General features: G+C 36.5%; 1 protein-coding gene across 2 annotated transcripts in view; it reads right to left on the bottom strand.

The window, feature by feature from the left end:
- Positions 1-649: 649 nt before the first annotated feature.
- cep152 (centrosomal protein 152) overlaps positions 650-16885 on the bottom strand; it is a 33000-nt gene continuing 16764 nt past the window's right edge. The window contains exons 11-29 of one of the 2 annotated variants that reach the window (XM_048157783.1): positions 16677-16768; positions 16408-16571; positions 16128-16320; positions 15934-16047; positions 14345-14475; positions 14102-14230; positions 13866-14001; positions 13187-13372; positions 12682-12954; positions 9411-9542; positions 8970-9328; positions 7225-7438; positions 6980-7043; positions 6745-6900; positions 4699-4792; positions 4513-4595; positions 4041-4197; positions 3860-3966; positions 650-1589 (exon numbers count right to left, since the gene is read on the bottom strand). In XM_048157783.1, the coding sequence (XP_048013740.1) occupies positions 820-1589; positions 3860-3966; positions 4041-4197; positions 4513-4595; positions 4699-4792; positions 6745-6900; positions 6980-7043; positions 7225-7438; positions 8970-9328; positions 9411-9542; positions 12682-12954; positions 13187-13372; positions 13866-14001; positions 14102-14230; positions 14345-14475; positions 15934-16047; positions 16128-16320; positions 16408-16571; positions 16677-16768 (3554 nt within the window). In that variant the 3' untranslated portion in view covers positions 650-819. The remainder of the gene's footprint in view (positions 1590-3859; positions 3967-4040; positions 4198-4512; positions 4596-4698; positions 4793-6744; positions 6901-6979; positions 7044-7224; positions 7439-8969; positions 9329-9410; positions 9543-12681; positions 12955-13186; positions 13373-13865; positions 14002-14101; positions 14231-14344; positions 14476-15933; positions 16048-16127; positions 16321-16407; positions 16572-16676; positions 16769-16885) is intronic. The other variant, XM_048157784.1, reaches the window with a different exon arrangement.

The following is a 16885-nucleotide window of genomic DNA, read 5'->3' as shown; positions in this document are numbered from 1 at the left end:
CTCTCTGCTCTCTCAGACGACGACATGTCGGCCAGACGGCCACCGTAGCTTCTCCAAAAGGGAGGGGTGTGCGCAGTTAGTTGCAGTTCGTAACCTCACCGCTAGATGCTGCAAAAATTTACACACTGCACCTTTAAATATTAGCATTAAAATTCTCCAAATGTTTCAAATCTTTTCACTGTGAACTGTCAACCCTGTTACCTTTATCCCAGCCATATAAAATGTATTCATTTAGAGATAATGTTAATGAATAGCGTTTATTAGCACTTAAAAGCAGTATTTGCCTGATATTTCATGATTTATAGTATAGTGTATATGTCAAAGTGTATATTTGATAACTGTCTAATATTTAACATATTACCTCATCTAACCGAAAAAAGTCTAACTAACCATTTCATAGAATGACACAGATGATGTTTAACAATATGCGCTCTATTTCATCTTTGACCTCATCTTATCTGACGCTGGACTTTGGAGGCACAGACACAGCCTGAGGAAACATCCTCAAGGAAAAACTGCAGTCCGGTGTCAGGAATATAAAACAACAATAAACTGTCACTATTTGTGCCTTTTATGCAGCATGTTGGAAATTATGATGGTTTGTTTATTCAGTGTGAAAGAAGATAAGAACAAAAATGACACGGTGTAATTAATGCAAAACTAGGTTGATTTATTAAGTTAAAAGGTAACAAGTTCATGCACTGACAGCACAACTGTTAAGACGAGTACAAAAGACATTTGGCTCAAACAAGTAAAAAACACTTTGCACAAGGTTAACTGAGAATGCAACTTTTTCATATAAGAATGTTTGCACAAATTTCATTTCTGAAGCAGTGCCAAGGGGCTGTCGAACCCACTGTCCTGTTGACGCACTTTCAACTCTGAAAATAAGCTCTTTGGACACATTTTCCTGACACCATGTCCCTCAGATCCAGGGATTGGCTCTCTGTGTTTATTTGTTCTTCTGTCCGCACACACATTGGGTTTCGAGTAAGACTCAGGTTGAACAATCTCCTTGTATATCGTAACATCAGAGTTATCGCCGACGGAGCTTCCAAAGTCCAACCCACCAAAGGAAGGGTCGTTCATTGAGAAAGGCTTCCCGGGCTCGGGATAGGAGGACATCAGGTGAATGTTGTTTATGAAGTTGGAGCCGTTACTGGTTAAACTCCAGTCACTCTGTCCATCATCCCGAACAGGTGCTTCTTCAATCAGGAATGATTGGACGGCTGATGGTTCTGCTCTTCCGGACTCAAAGCCCTCCATGAACATTTCCCTGCTCTGCTTTCTCAGCGTGACATTAGGGGTCCTGACATCGCTGTTAAAAACACTATCATGTGCAAAGTGTGTGTGTTTCTGAGTTACCTGACCAACTGTAAGAGGGTCTTTAGATCCACAGATCACTGCTGATTTCAGGGAATCTGGTTCCGAGCCTTTAGGTTTGATACCTTTCTGTTTAGCCGTCATGGATGTATAATTGGTGTCCGTTAGGCTGTAGATCTGATGGATCCGTTTGTCCTTACCATCCTTGTGGGGTTCAGCTCCGTATGACGCAGCAGGAGAGCCACTGGTTTTGATGTCTGTTCCACCTAAGCAAAAATCAATTTTCACACTATGAAGTACGGTAATCATCGTCTTAAAACTTAAAGGTGCCCTAGATTCAAAATTTGAATTTACCTCGGCATAGTTGAATAACAAGAGTTCAGTACATGGAAAAGACATACATTGAGTTTCAAACTCCATTGCTTTCTCCTTCTTATATAAATCTCATTTGTTTAAAAGACTTCCGGAAAACACGCGGATCTCAACATAACACCGACTGTTACGTAACAGTCGGGGTGTACGCCCCAATATTTGCATATGCCAGCCCATGTTCCCAACATTATAAAAGGCATTAGACAAGGGCAGCCAGTAACGTCTGGATGTGCACAGCTGAATCATCAGACTAGGTAAGCAAGCAAGAACAATAGCGAAAATGGCAGATGGAGCGATAATAACTGACATGATCCATGATTACATGATATTTTTAGTGATATTTGTAAATTGTCTTTCTAAATGTTTCGTTAGCATGTTGCTAATGTACTGTTAAATGAGGTTAAAGTTACCATCGTTTCTTACTGAATTCACGGAGACAAGAGCCGTCGTTATTTTCATTTTTAAACACTTGCAGTCTGTATAATTCATAAACACAACTTCATTCTTTATAAATCTCTCCAACAGTGTAGCATTAGCCGTTAGCCACGGAGCACAGCCTCAAACTCATAGAGAATCAAATATAAACATCAAAATAAATACTTTACTCGCATAATTCGAAGCATGCATGCAGCATGCATGACGAACATCTTGTAAAGATCCATTTGAGGGTTATATTAGCTGTGTGAACTTTGTAAATGTGCAGTAATATAATCGAGAGCTCGTGTGGCAGGGAGCACGCGAATTAAAGGGGCGGCGCGCTGAAAAAATCAGTGCATAGTTAATGATGCCCCAAAATAGGCAGTTAAAAAAATTAATTTAAAAAAATCTATGGGGTATTTTGAGCTGAAACTTCACAGACACATTCAGGGGACACCTTAGACTTATATTACATCTTGTGAAAAAGCATTCTTGGGCACCTTTAAGACTTAAAGGTTAGTTATGTGAGATTTTTTGTTAAAATATGTTCTCTTAAAGCAGGGGTTCCCAAACACATTCCTGGAGCCTCCCCGGCACTGCACATTTTGCATGTCTCCTTTGTCTGACACACCCATTTCAAGTCTCGACTAATGAGCTGATGATCTGAATCAGGTGTTTTTCATTAAGGAGACGAGGAAAACATGCAGCGTTGGGGAGGCTCCAGGAATGTGTTTGTTAACCCCTGCCTTAAAGGGACAGTTCACCCAAAAATTTAAATGTTGTCACCATTTACTCATCCTCGAGATGTTCCAAACCTGTATAAGTTTCTTTCTTCTGTTGAACACAAAAGGTGATATTTTACAGAATGTTGGTAACCAGTATTTTTTTTCCTACTATGGAAGTCAATGGCTATCATCAGCTGTTTGATTACCAACATTCTTCAAAAAAATCATCTTTTGTTTTCAACAGGAGAAAGAAACTCATACAGGTTTGGAACAACTTGAGGGTGAGTAAATGATGACAACATTTTGATTTTTGGGTGAACTATCCCTTTAACCCAGTTTGTTGTTCATTGACTACTATCTACCAAAAAAGTGTAAACATTAAGCCTTCCAGGTAACATCAAAACATTGAAAGCAGTTCGTTCAGATCTATCAATCTCTTTCCATCTCAACCTATATTGAGAGTTTGGGGGCGTGGCTACTGTAGCAGGCGGAGCCTGAGGCTGTTTAGCCGCAGTGGGACCATGACTGACACGTTGCATGGGAAAAGACTTTCAGCTCCAGTTACCAAAGCTCACTGCATTTAGACTTTCAAAGATTAAGCAGCTACAACGGATGATTCAGTACAGCATTATTATGCACCCATTTAGAAAGAGTTTACAATGTTTACTTTAATGGGTCCAGTGTAGACAGCCTCAAACAGCTGTGGTGTGTCATTTCAAAAAACGAGCCCAGTGCAGATACGTTGGAAGGGTTTATTATAAGCGAGATACTCGCGTTCAGAGTGTTACTCAGTAGCTTACAGCAAGAAGTATTTCCAATATGTTGGACCTTTTATTGAATGTAGCCTACTTAGACCTGTTGAGACATACCTTCACAAGCACCTGTAAGAGCTGTGTTTGTGATATTTGGTGCAACACGCGAGAGGAGCGTTTGCAAAATATGCTTTATTTTTGTAATTCCGCTTGGTGCCACTAGAGTCACAGAAACTACATACATCACCTTTAACAGAAATGAAAGTTTACCTTGAGAGTTCTGTGTTCTTGAAAGCTTGCGTTTGGCCACCGGCGTCTCAAGGACTTTGGCCATGGCGGCCAGTTTGCTAGCGGCATTTATGATTTTCTTCTCTGCTCTGGAGAAAGAAAAAGTGCAGAATGAAGAACAGACCAGAGAAAGAGAGAGGAGATCATCTGTGCGTCTCCATACCCTGTGGCCTGGCCTCCGTCTTCCAGCAGCTCCTGCAGACAGGTGAGGTAGTACCTGCGCATTCGTCTGGCCGTGTCCTGCCTTTCCCTCAGGACCTCAGTCCTGATCAGCTCTGCCGCCCATTCTTTACTCTCCTGCAGGTAACGCAGCATGTCGCCTACAAACACACCGAAAAACTTATGAAATAAAATCCGAGCTAGTTTAGCTTCAGTTTCAAAGTAGTTAAACTGCAGACAGGCCCTTGTAGTAGGTAGGCAACTATATTCAAACTACTTAAGTGTGCAAATAGTAAAAATAAAGTAAAAATTATCTACAATTAACAATTATTAAATTAAATAAATATAATTTATCTAAACATCTTTTACATCTTGCACTGCTACAGTACTTTCTCTACAACACTGGTCTTAATGAAGAACAAGGGTTTTAATGTGATTAGTTCTGTGAAAGATCTTTATAGAGGCCTTTCGCTCACCTCTGATTTTCTCCACTGCTTTCATGTATTGCTCCTTCATCTCCTCAAGACCTGCTTGAAGGTTCTGCTGGCTGACTGAACCGCTGAAACATTGACGAAGACTGTTACTGTCTAAGACCCACTGCGCTTGTAGACGATGATGTGCTCTTATGAAAGAAATCAAACAAACTTGAAGTGTTTACAAACCTTGAAAGTGCTTCTGCATTTGAGGTTTGTTTCAGTTCCTCAAGGGCTTTGAGATGAGCCTGCTGCTCCTTCTGCAGGGCTGCCTCGTGCTCATCTGATTTGATGAAAAACAACGATTAAAAAAAAAAAAAAAAAAAAGTCTTCTCCCACATGCCATTTGCTTCTTATGGGGGTCCATTTGTGCCAGTCAATAATAATATTACATCCCCGTGCGTGTGCCTCTTTATTTTTATTTTTCTCTCCTTTGCTCCCTGTCATTCTCACCCCTATTGACTGCTATTGGCCTGAGCAGTTGTCAATCATCATTAACCTGCGTGACGTCACTGCTCCAGCTGCCCATCATGTCTCCCGCCATAGTTTAAACAGCATGCCAGAGTGAACGTGTGCTAGCCATCTTTGACTCTGACCTTGTTTGCGTTCGCTGTTGCTCGTTTAATCTAACCTTTGCTAGTGTTTGTTGTTATTGTGACTTGTTATTGTACAGTTTTGTCTTGTCGTCTTGCACCTCAACCATACTTCTTTAATTTTGTAGTCATTCTGAAGGTGATTGATTCTCCATATACCAAGGGAAAGTGTTTTGTATTTAGAGTAGTTGGTGTAGTTGAGTTAGGGCTTTAACGCCAAAGACTTTTGATTTCTTTACTTTTGTTCATTAGTTAGTTTAGAGTTTTATACGAGAGTTAATCTTGGGTTTTGTTTCGTTCTTTTCTTTTTTCCCCTTGGGTTTATTTTCCTTTTGATTCGTTTTTATAAATGCTGTATATATTGTTTTCTTTTTTGTATGTATCAACTATCATTATTACTTCTCATCTCTTCGATACTTTTCACTTGTGTATAATAAATCATTTCTTTTGGCATTATTTAGATTTACGGGTGTCTCTTGCCATCCCCACATACACATACAATAATCACAAAAATCTTACCCCTTCCAACCCTAGACAAAATGGGGTTCTTAACAAATTAGTAATCAAACAAATGAGATGAAAAATCAATCAAAAAAAAAAAAAAAAAGAACATGTACATATTGTTGCCCTTTTGTTGGTTTGACTGCTTCTACTGTTCTCATTTGTAAGTCGCTTCGGATAAAAGCGTCTGCTAAATGATTAAATGTAAAAGATGGCAAAAAGACATATTTCACATTTCACATTTTGGGCACACATCATGGAACAAACACATTTAAACAATGATTTTTTTTCTTTGAATTGTTTCTTTTCCATGACTGTGAGAACCCTAGCACAAAAATATAATTTTATTCACGATAAAACACGGCTATGATCGCTTCACCCAACGGCTCTGTGTCTCACTACACAACACCCTTAGCAACCACTCTTAGCAACGTAAACCGTTTGTTCTCAGTTGATATTGTTCATTGAAGCTTACTGTATTATGTAGAAGAGTATAGTGAGAAAGAGATCGAGTGAGCGAGTTTATTACCTGTATTCAGATTTAGCGTTTTCCTTCAGGTCAGTTCTATGTTCATAATAAAAAATCTGTTTAAATGTCCGCTGCAGTATCTTGTCCTTTTAACAGTTAAGGGGTTTTCCCGTGACTGACAGAGCTAGTCAAAGCATTTGTCAGCTGCGTCTTGTTCCGTGTTCACAACAATTCAGTCTTTTCATCATAAAAGTCTTCGCTACTGAATGACACACTCATAAAGACAGTCTTTGCTGCCATCTAATGGCGTAATAATGTAACTTCTGTTGCTGTTCACGATCAGGGACTATTTTTTCCGGTGGAAGGAAGGCTTTTAGTTAAAGTTTACTTCATGAAAGTTGCATTGATACATATTTTTGCCTTTAATATTTGTATTGTGTGGTAAATGTTTTATAAAAGCAATAAGGTACTCGAGGTTGCACTAACAACGCCCTTCAGCCGTGACTTATACACAAAACACAGTCTCTCGCACCTTATTGCTTACTTGTATTATAATTTATAATTAATAATACTTGATTCAGTGACTTAACCCAATTAATTAATTGATATCTCAAAATATTTAGTGAGAGTCATGTGTCCCCATAGTTTCTAACATTGAGAATCTCTTAGCACCTTTCATCTTCTGCAGGGTGCTTTTGTGCTCTCGTACGGTCTTCTGGAGCTGGCGGCAGGCCTTTTCTAGATGTCTCTGGAGCTCTTGATTCTTCTTCTGGAGTTTGGCCAGAGACTCAGAGCATTCCCCCTGCTTCCTCTGGGCTGTCAGACCTGCTGCAGGATGAGGAACTGGTGAGGAGGGAAGAGGTGCTGACTCCAGCAGTGTGTGAGGTGTGTGAGCCGAGGGCCTTACCGATCTCTGCCTCGTGACGCTCCTGGGTTTCCTTCAGCACACGTCTCAGCTTGTCTTCGCTGCTCTGAGGTATGAGGGAAACAAAACATTTAATGTATTTCTCTGGGTGGTGACTGATGATTCAGAGACTGCATAAATATGATTACTGTGTATGAGTGATAAAGACCAGGGAACTCTCTGGGTGTGGCTGTGTTCATTACAGTGACTTTGCATGATGGTATTTTTCTCACAAAGCAGCCATGCACCTTCTTCAACTCCTGCTTGGCTTGGTTGACGGCTTGACTGAGTGATTCTCTACAGATTTCCCAGACTCTGAACCGAACGGTTCCTGGCACATGGCTGAGCTTGTGTTCATCCGGACTGCCTCTCCTCTCCACTCCCTCCTGCAGCACCTCCTTTAGATCCTCCAGCACCTCCTCCAGCACCTCCTCCAGCACCTGCTGCCTCTCCTCCTGCAGTCTGCAAAACAACAGTCCTTCAAAATACAGTGTATACTCATAAGCTCATGTTTAGAAGGTTTGTGTTCATGAGTCAAAAGGATTTATCCCTTTATGCTCCAAGATTTCGCTTCTATTGATTAAAATAATTTTATAAAATAGCAGTAACAGTTTATATTTCAGTTAACATTCATGTGCATCACTATAATTAAATTATTATAGAAATAAAAATGTATTTACATACAGCTCCATAAAATATGTAATTTAAAATATTAAATATTTCTGTTCAATTGCATTAAAAATGTTATATAAATCTATTTCATGCATCTAAAAAAGTATTGTAATTTCAACGGAACAGCAATATTAAATACACACACACACATATATATATATATATATATATATATATATATATATATATATATATAAAATATCTTAAAATCTTTATTATATTATATATATATTATATATATCAGTTTATCCTTTTTGCTATTAAATGAAAAACAAACTTAAACTTAAATTAGAAATGTTGCCTTTGAAACTATCTGAAATAAGTTTAAGCTGAAGTACTTAAATTACTGAAACTGAAATAAAAATAAATTAAATTGACTAAATAGACTACATAAATCGAAGCTAAATCAATTAAATAAACTGAAATAACACATTTTTTAGAGCTGTCAAGTGATTAATTTTTTTTTTTTTAAATCTAATTAATTACACAATGTGACAATAAATTAAATCGCAAAATAATCACACATCAAATTTGGCTGAGAAATGACCCCAAAAGATAAAGTCGTTATTGTGTTAAATGACAAAAGCATCAAATTTGATTACAAAAATTAGCTTTACAAAAGAAAAAAATAAATAAATTTATATATATATATATATATATATATATATATATACATACATACATATAATTCTGAACCTGATATATATATATATATATATATATATATATATATATATATATATATATATATATATCATACAACAGTTCTGCTCTGGCTTTATAGGAAATATTTTTATTGGAAAAACTGAGCAAAATAATGTGTGTAAAATATAACGCAATATTAACTTCTTTATTTAACTTTTGTATAAAATCAACATCACATTTGCACTCGTGCTATTCAGGACAAAAACAGCACCCCTGTGATATTGCGCTTGTTATTTGTGAGATATTGCTTAACTATATCCTATGATATGGGACAAAAACTCATACTGGGGCATTTTTGCCCTGATATCTTGAATATTGGGGTCATAAAACTGCATTCTATAAACTACATCATGCAGTGAACTATTGACCCGCATCATGTTCTTTATCAATCAACTGTATGAAATGCAAGATGACCAGTAGGTCTGGACAGGGGTGGGTGTGTTAATAATTTTAACGCATTATTTTTTCCCATAACTAATTAATTGAATAACGCATTAAATCGACAGGGTGTTCTAGTTTGTTGCTCACTGGCTCATGTCAAAAGAGACTCACTTGAACAGCAGTCTGTCCAAGCTTGCCTTAGCAAACCCTGCTTATTATGATGATAATTATGAACCTGATCTCTTGTCGACGCCTCCACTCCTGCTCCTTTTCCCTGAGGGTTTTCTGTAGCTCTGTGTCAGTTTGCTCCAGGTTCTGCTCTAGGACGGCTTGTAGTTTCTGCTTCTGCTCTCTCTGGAGCTGCGCCCTGAGGCGGGACATCTCCTCCTGCTTGTCCTCGATCCAAACGTCTCGGGCTGCAGCCAGCTCTGCTTTGATTAGAGCGTCCTGCTCCTGGGACAAGCGCTCCAGTCGGGTGCTGAGGGTGAGCACTTCCTCCTGGAGCTCCCCGATTCTCCTGTTACACAGCTCTGTGCATTTGCTGCGGAGTGTGTCCTGCCACTTTTCCTCCACTGCCTTGACGGCTGAAGACACCTGGGATTAGGACGTGAGGTGTTGAGCAACTCAGAAATTATATGTGAAGAAATCATTTTAGAATCATCACTGCAACAAATACCTGTTCCTGGACATGCTGCTGTTGAAGTCGTTCCCATTCCTCCTTCTCCATCTGCAGGCTGCTTTTGTATTCTGGGAGGGAGTTCAGGTCCTGGAGCCATCGAGAACGAGCCCTTGATATCGCACCTTCAACCTAGGAGAGGCAGAAAGGATTATTAACCCTGTAAAGCGTGACAGAAAAAATAGTCAAAAAAATAATTTGAATGAAATTTGGTTTATTGAACCATTAGACAAAATAGAAAGAAAGTTTGCATGTGTTTTTGATAGATCAGGCTATAATGGTTCATATAATATGATGTAGTGAGAATATAAAGCTCATACTTGAGGAGGAAAAAACACTTCAATTTTATTAAGAAGCAAAAATATGCAATTTGGTGCAGATTCTGATATTTATTATGGCCGGGACAGTAAATCGATGCATCGCGAATCGAGTAATGATTCTGGATCGATTCTGAGATTTTCCGAATGTATCATGATTCTCTCTCGAATCGATTCTGAGCTTGCTTTTTAACAGTAGATGGCACTGCGTGCTTTCGAAACAGCCGTACTCTGCTTCCTTCCCATTCCTTACACACATCACTTGAACCTTCTATAAAATAATCAATTCATAAACTTTGAAAAGGTCGAAGCGAATTACAAGGGTGTTTTCAGTGGAATGTTTCCATTAATCTTGCGTCATAAAAACATTCTGAGGTGCAAGTACTTTCTCAGACTCGGCCGAACGCACGAGCACTCTTCTTCATGAGCATTTGAGTGCGGTTTAAAAACTAGCCTGGAGCGCCATCTGCTGTTAAAAACTAAGCTCAGAATTGATTCAAGAGAGAATTGTGATGCATTCGGAAAATCTCAGAATCGATCCACGAATCGAGATGCACCATTTTATTATCCCAGCCCTAATATTTATATGGCAAAAGTAAGATCAATGAGTAATGTAAATCAATGAGATCTTTATAACAGCATAGCAGACAACTTACATAAAATACATATAAATATCAGTTGTCACTCCATATCTGCCAATAATATGTCTTAAGATGATATTTAAAGTTAGTTTTATGATCAAAGCTCTGTAGTTTTTATTGTGGGGGCAAAGAAACATAATACAACACATTGATGGTGGACAAATAAAAGTTCATTAAAGATAGATTATGTTTTCAAAAGATGTAATATAAGTCTAAGGTGTCCCCTGAATGTGTCTGTGACGTTTCAGCTCAAAATACCCCATAGATTTTTTTTTATTAATTTTTTTTAACTGCCTATTTTGGGGCATCATTATAAACGTGCCGATTTTATGCTGAGGCCCCTTTAAATCCCGTGCTCTCTGCCCACAGAGCTAGTGCTTGCCCTTGTCTAATGCCTTTTATAATGTTGGAAACGTGGGCTGGCATATGCAAATATTGGGGGCATACACCCCGACTGTTACGTAACAGTCGGTATTATGTTGAGATTCGCCTGTTCTTCGGAGGTCTTTTAAACAAATGAGATTTATATAAGAAGGAGGAAACAATGGAGTTTGAGACTCACTGTATGTCAATCCATGTACTGAACTCTTGTTATTCAACTATGCCAAGATAAATTCAATTTTTCATTCGAGGGCACCTTTAAAAGCCTGATGTTCATATTTGATACTCACATTTTAACATGATTTTTCCAAAAAATTATAAACCATCAATCAGATGACAGAAGGCATATAGAGGATAATTTAGAGGCCTTAGACATTTTTGTATCAAATATGATACAGTGGGCTTTATAGGGTTAATAATCTGTAGGGATGGATCATGATGAACTAGTCAAATTTTATATATATATTAGGGCTGCAACGATTAATCGCGATTAATCGTTTGCAAAATAAAAGTCTGTGTTTACATAATATATATGTGTGTTCCGTGTATAATAATTATGTATATATAAATACACACACATAGAGGTATAAAGTTTAGAAATATATGCATGTATTATAAATATATATATATATATATATATATATATATATATATATATATATATATATATATATATATATTACATATAAACATAAATATTTTATATATAAATCTAACATTTTTCTTAAATATATACATGAATGTGTGTGTATTTATATATAATTATTATACACAAACACACACATATATATTATGTAAACACAGACTTTTATTTTGCAAACGATTAATCGCGATTAATCGTTGCAGCCCTAATATATTATATATATATATATATATATATATATATATATATATATATATATATATATATATATATATATATATATATATATATATATATATATATATATATATATATACACATACAGCTATGGAAAAAATTAAGAGACCACTCTAAGTTCAGAAATCAATGTTAAGTGGTCTCTTAATTTTTTCCATAGCTGTATATATATATATATATATATATAAAAATCAGGGCTTGACATTAACTTTTGTACTCATCAGCCACTGTGGCTAGTGGTTTTCCAAAGTTACTAGCCACTCAGCATTTTTACTGGCCACAATTTTGGCATCGATACCATGGGGAAAAACTGCTCATTTTTATTATCTCATAATTTTGAATCAGATATATTAGGCTGCTGTCACTTTAAGACCCGATGCACTGATCCATTATACTGTTACACATGAGTTTTCTTTCTCAACTTTTTACGTTCACTTAAAACATAACTGACTGTGTTTACGTAAATACTCGCCAAGACTGGCATCTTGACATTATTTTGTGTGTATTTCACCATTCAAGCGCAATAAGCAGCGAAAAATAACTAAATTTAGTACTGAGAGGTGGCTTTATGTGCGTGCACTTTTGGTATGAGCACAAAAACTGTGGAAATGAGTGAAATTATGCACAATACGCGTGAAACGAGTGAGGGGAGGTGGGTTTGTGTGTCAACTCACTGTTGGAGAGATGAGAGAGAGCAGCTGGTATCGTGTATCTATTCTGCAGAAAATGAGTATTGAAGCGTTTCAGATATTTCAGTATCCATATGTATCGAAAAATCTATATTTTTGGCAACTCTACATTGCACTTAGTTAATTATTTCAGATGCCTTTTTAAAAGACTACAATTTGTTATTTTGAGGGGACAGCAAATTTACACTGTTATACAAGCTGTACTCACTACTTTACATAGTAGCAAAGTGTCATTTCTTCAGTGTTGTCACATGAAAAGATATAATAAAATATTTACAAAAATGTGAGGGGTGTACTCACTTCTGTGAGATACTGTATGTAAATGTTAGTATTTTTATGTTAAGAGCTGGAAATGCATCACACCTGGAGCGCCATGTCATCAGTGTGCTTCTGCTGCAGCTCTCTCTGAGCATGTCGTACTGCTTCCTCCACAGCTCTGGCCTGGGCGGACGCAGCCTCCTGCTGCAGGCTCTCTCTCTGAGCACAGAGCCGGACCTCCAGGTCCTCCACTGAAATCAGCTGCCCCGCCGTCTCAGACGAGCTGGTCTGACATGCTCCCTCACGGGTGTCTGACTGCCTGGCCTTCCTGACTTCTTCCTCAGCTTCCTGTAACCTCTGAGCCCAGGACTTCTCCAACTAACAAAGACAGACAGATGGACAAACAAACAAAAACACAAAAAAGAGAGATGAAACAAGTACAGCCAGATGAAATAAAAGACAGACAAAACCAAAGAAACAAAGCAAACACGCAGACAAACAGAAGAGACAGATATGCAGAGAGGACAGACAAAGAGAAAATATAAGAGCATTTGACCTGCATCTGAGTGGCACAACAGAACACTGATGTAAGCAGCCCATCATCACTAACCGTCTCCTGCTCCTGCCGCCAGCTCTTCCTGGCCTCTTCCAGCTGCTCTCTGACATGCAGCTCAATCTCAGCCTGTGTGTCTGTCTTCCACTGGGCTTTGAGCCGAGACACGTCCTCCTGATGCTGACACTCCAGTTCAGCCCTCAGTCTCTCCAGAGCACCTTCACTCTCCTCTCGCCTCTTTAACTGAAACATCAACAAACATGGTCAAATAATAACATCTCACACAGTCAGAGTTTTGACTGTCAGAAGAGAGTCTGCTCCACCCAGTTAGACAGAAACAGACTGTCTAGAAATAAAATAAATAAAATAATAATCAATTAAATAAATAGTAAAAAAAAAATATATATATATATATTAAATCAATAAAAATTAATTATCAAATAAATAAACAAATATAATAAAATAAATGAATAAATATTTGTAATAAATAAATTAATAATTAAATATAGATTATTAAATAAATAAAACAAACAAATATAAATTATGTATAAAATTATTAAATAAACAAATAAAAACATTTAATTTAAAATTTAATGAAAATTAATAAATAAAAATAATTTAATTATTTAAAAAAAAAAAAAATTTAAAATTATATAAATAAATAAATTAATATAATAATTAACCAAATAAATAAATTCTTAAATACATACATAAATATTCAACATCTAGTGCTCACCTCAATTTCTTTCAATCTCTTCTCTTCTTCAAGCTTGTTTTGGAGATTTTCCTCCAGCTTGTCCTTCTCTTTGCAAACAGAAATGTAGCATTCCTGCACAGCTAACACCTCCTGACTGAGATCAGCCAGCTTTGACCTGTGGATGGAGCCAGTGTTAATCAAAGTCAGTACTTGTGCTTCTGAGGGATGAAGTAATAGACTCATTCTAGGTTAAAGGTGAAGGTGTCGTGCATTACTGGAGCTGTTGGATGTGCTGCTGATGTTGGCTGGCGAGTTGCTCCATGTGAGCCGTGTGCTCTTGCGTGAGCTCCGCACGGACACGATTCACCACGTCATCCCTGTACTGCTGCTGCGTCCGCTCAGCCCTGCACACACAATGCATTTCAGTTATGAACCAATGCAGATGGTGTGCTAGGGTCAAATTAACTCTCACTTGATTCAGCCCCGACCCCTCTTAGCAAAGTGAATGAATGTGTGACCTCTCTGCTGCTTCCTGTTTCTCCTGGTCCAGCTCCTGGATCATCTCTCTCATCTTGGTGCAGAGCTCAGAATTGGCTGCCTTTACCTTCTCTTCACTCTGCTTCAGCTCCTGATTCCTCTTCTCCAGAGCCTGCAGTTCACAACAGGGATCGGTCAGGATGGTGATCGGTCACGCTAGTTAATTAAATAATGACTTCTTTTAGAACAATTACATCCAGACCAGTGTTACTTTAGTATTTTTTTAAACTAGTATAGTCCTTATTAATATTTAGAATTAGATTTTATTTTTATTTTCAGTTCCACATTAATTTTATTTTGAGTTTTAGTCATTTTTGTTTTTTAATTTTTATGCTTTAAATTTTTTTTTTTTTAAATTTCAGTTTTATTTATAATGTCAGTAATTCAACAAAACTGTTTTTATTAGTTGCCATGGCAACAATTCTAATTTTTATTTATGTTTTTTGAATTTAAAATGGTCATCTAATATATTTTTTTTAATTAGCAAAAATGGTTTTAATAGTAAAAGTTCTTGATTATATTATAAATTTTATGTTCCATTAGAAGTTTGTTTACTAAATAACTGATTTTTTTTATTGGATTTGATTTCTTTTCCTCATTTGATTATTTTTAATATTTAATATTTTTTATATATATTTTTTGTATTTCTATTTAACTTCAATTTATTTTTATCTAAACGTTTAGAGATTCTAAACAGTATTTTTCTATTGGATTTGATTTATTTTATTATCAATTTAATTATTAATTATTAATTTAATAAATATTATTTATTTTATTATTAATTTCTCATATTATTACCAATTAGTTTTTAAAAATTAAATTTAGATTAAATTTATTATTTCAGTTTTAATATGTTTCATAATTGAAATTAAACTAGAAAATTAGAAATGTTGCCATGGCAACTAACTGAAATAAAATTAATTTAAAGTTCAAAATGTTAATCTATAATATAGATGTTATCTATAGTATAATATATTATCTAAAAATATAATATATTGTCCATAATATATTATAGATAATATATTAAATATAATATAAAATATAATATATAAATATAATAAAATATAATAATATAATATATTATATATTATCTGAAAATGTAATATATTATCTATAATATATTATAGATAATATAATAAATATATTAAATATAATATATTATCTGAAAACTTAAACAAGAAAATTAGAAATGTTGTCTTGGCAACTAACTGAAATAAAATTAATTTTAAGTTCAAAATGTTCATCTTTAAAATAATATCTGAAAATGTAATATATTATCAATAATATATTATAGATAATATAATATAAAATATAATATTTAACTATAATTAAATATATATTATCTAGAAAATTAGAAATGTTGTCTTGGCAACTAACTGAAATAAAATTAATTTTAAGTTCAAAATGTTAATCTATAATATAGATGTTATCTATAATAATTATATTCAATAAATTATTTCAGTTATCAAAAATTATTTTTAAGAGTTTCAGTTAACAATAGCAGCACTGATCCAGATAGAAAAGTCCTCTAACTTTGTGAAGATACAACAGGACCCAAACGAACTCTGACCTCCACTCTCTCCTGCAGGACCTGCCGCTCCTCCTGCAGTCTGATGAGGTCTTTGTGAGGGGCGGCAGTCATTTGAGAGGTTTCCAGGTGTTTCTCCAAGCTGCTCTCCCTCACCTGCAGTAAACGCAGAAGGTGTAAGTCTAGCATCTACCACAGCAGACCGAGCACAGAGTTTGATTTGCTGTAGGTCAGACCTTCGAGTCTCGTGCGATCTTCTCAGCCTGCTCTAGCTGCGTCTGCAGCTGCTCTGCTCTGGTCTGGGAGCGTCGCAGCTCCTCCTGCAGCTCAGAGATCTTCAGCCGCTTGGCCTTCAGGTGACTGAGACAGCGCTGCAGCTCGCTCTTCAGCTCTCGGTTGGAGTCTCCTGCTTCTGCGATGTGAGGTGTGCTGGAAAACAAAGCAATGATTATCAGAAGTTTGAAATTATGAACATTTTACAATGCAGCAATGCAGTTTGGATTATTAAAAAGTTACCTGTGGATGCGTCCATTTCTCCACTTGGACTTCTTGATCCCCAGGTCCATGTAGGACTCAGACAAATGGTTCTCCCAGTCTCCATTAGGCTCTAATGAAAGGGCTCCATGTTTAATGGCAGACTCATACAGATTTATCTGCTCCTTTAGTTCAGTCAGCTCTTCCTGTTGAGAGAAGAAACACACGGGCTCTGTTTGTAGCCGCATTAAGGACAGCTTTAATGTTTCCCATGAGTTGAAATCGTGTCAAACAGCAGTGGACTGACTGACCTGCAGGGCTTTGTTGATGTCTTCACTGATGGTGCGAGCAGACTGGGCCTGCTGAAGCTTCATCTGTAACTGGCTCATCTCTTGTACAGAGCCTGCAGAGAACAAAAGAAGATTTGAGAAAATGGTACCCGGCACAAAGGACACAAATCTTCAGCAGTGCATTCATTAAGGGGATACTGAAAAAATGACTTTACTTCTTCATTTAAAAC

This window comes from Megalobrama amblycephala, linkage group LG15 (assembly GCF_018812025.1).
Source record: "Megalobrama amblycephala isolate DHTTF-2021 linkage group LG15, ASM1881202v1, whole genome shotgun sequence".
Taxonomy (NCBI): Eukaryota; Metazoa; Chordata; class Actinopteri; order Cypriniformes; family Xenocyprididae; genus Megalobrama; species Megalobrama amblycephala.
This window is presented reverse-complemented; position numbering and strand designations above follow the sequence as displayed.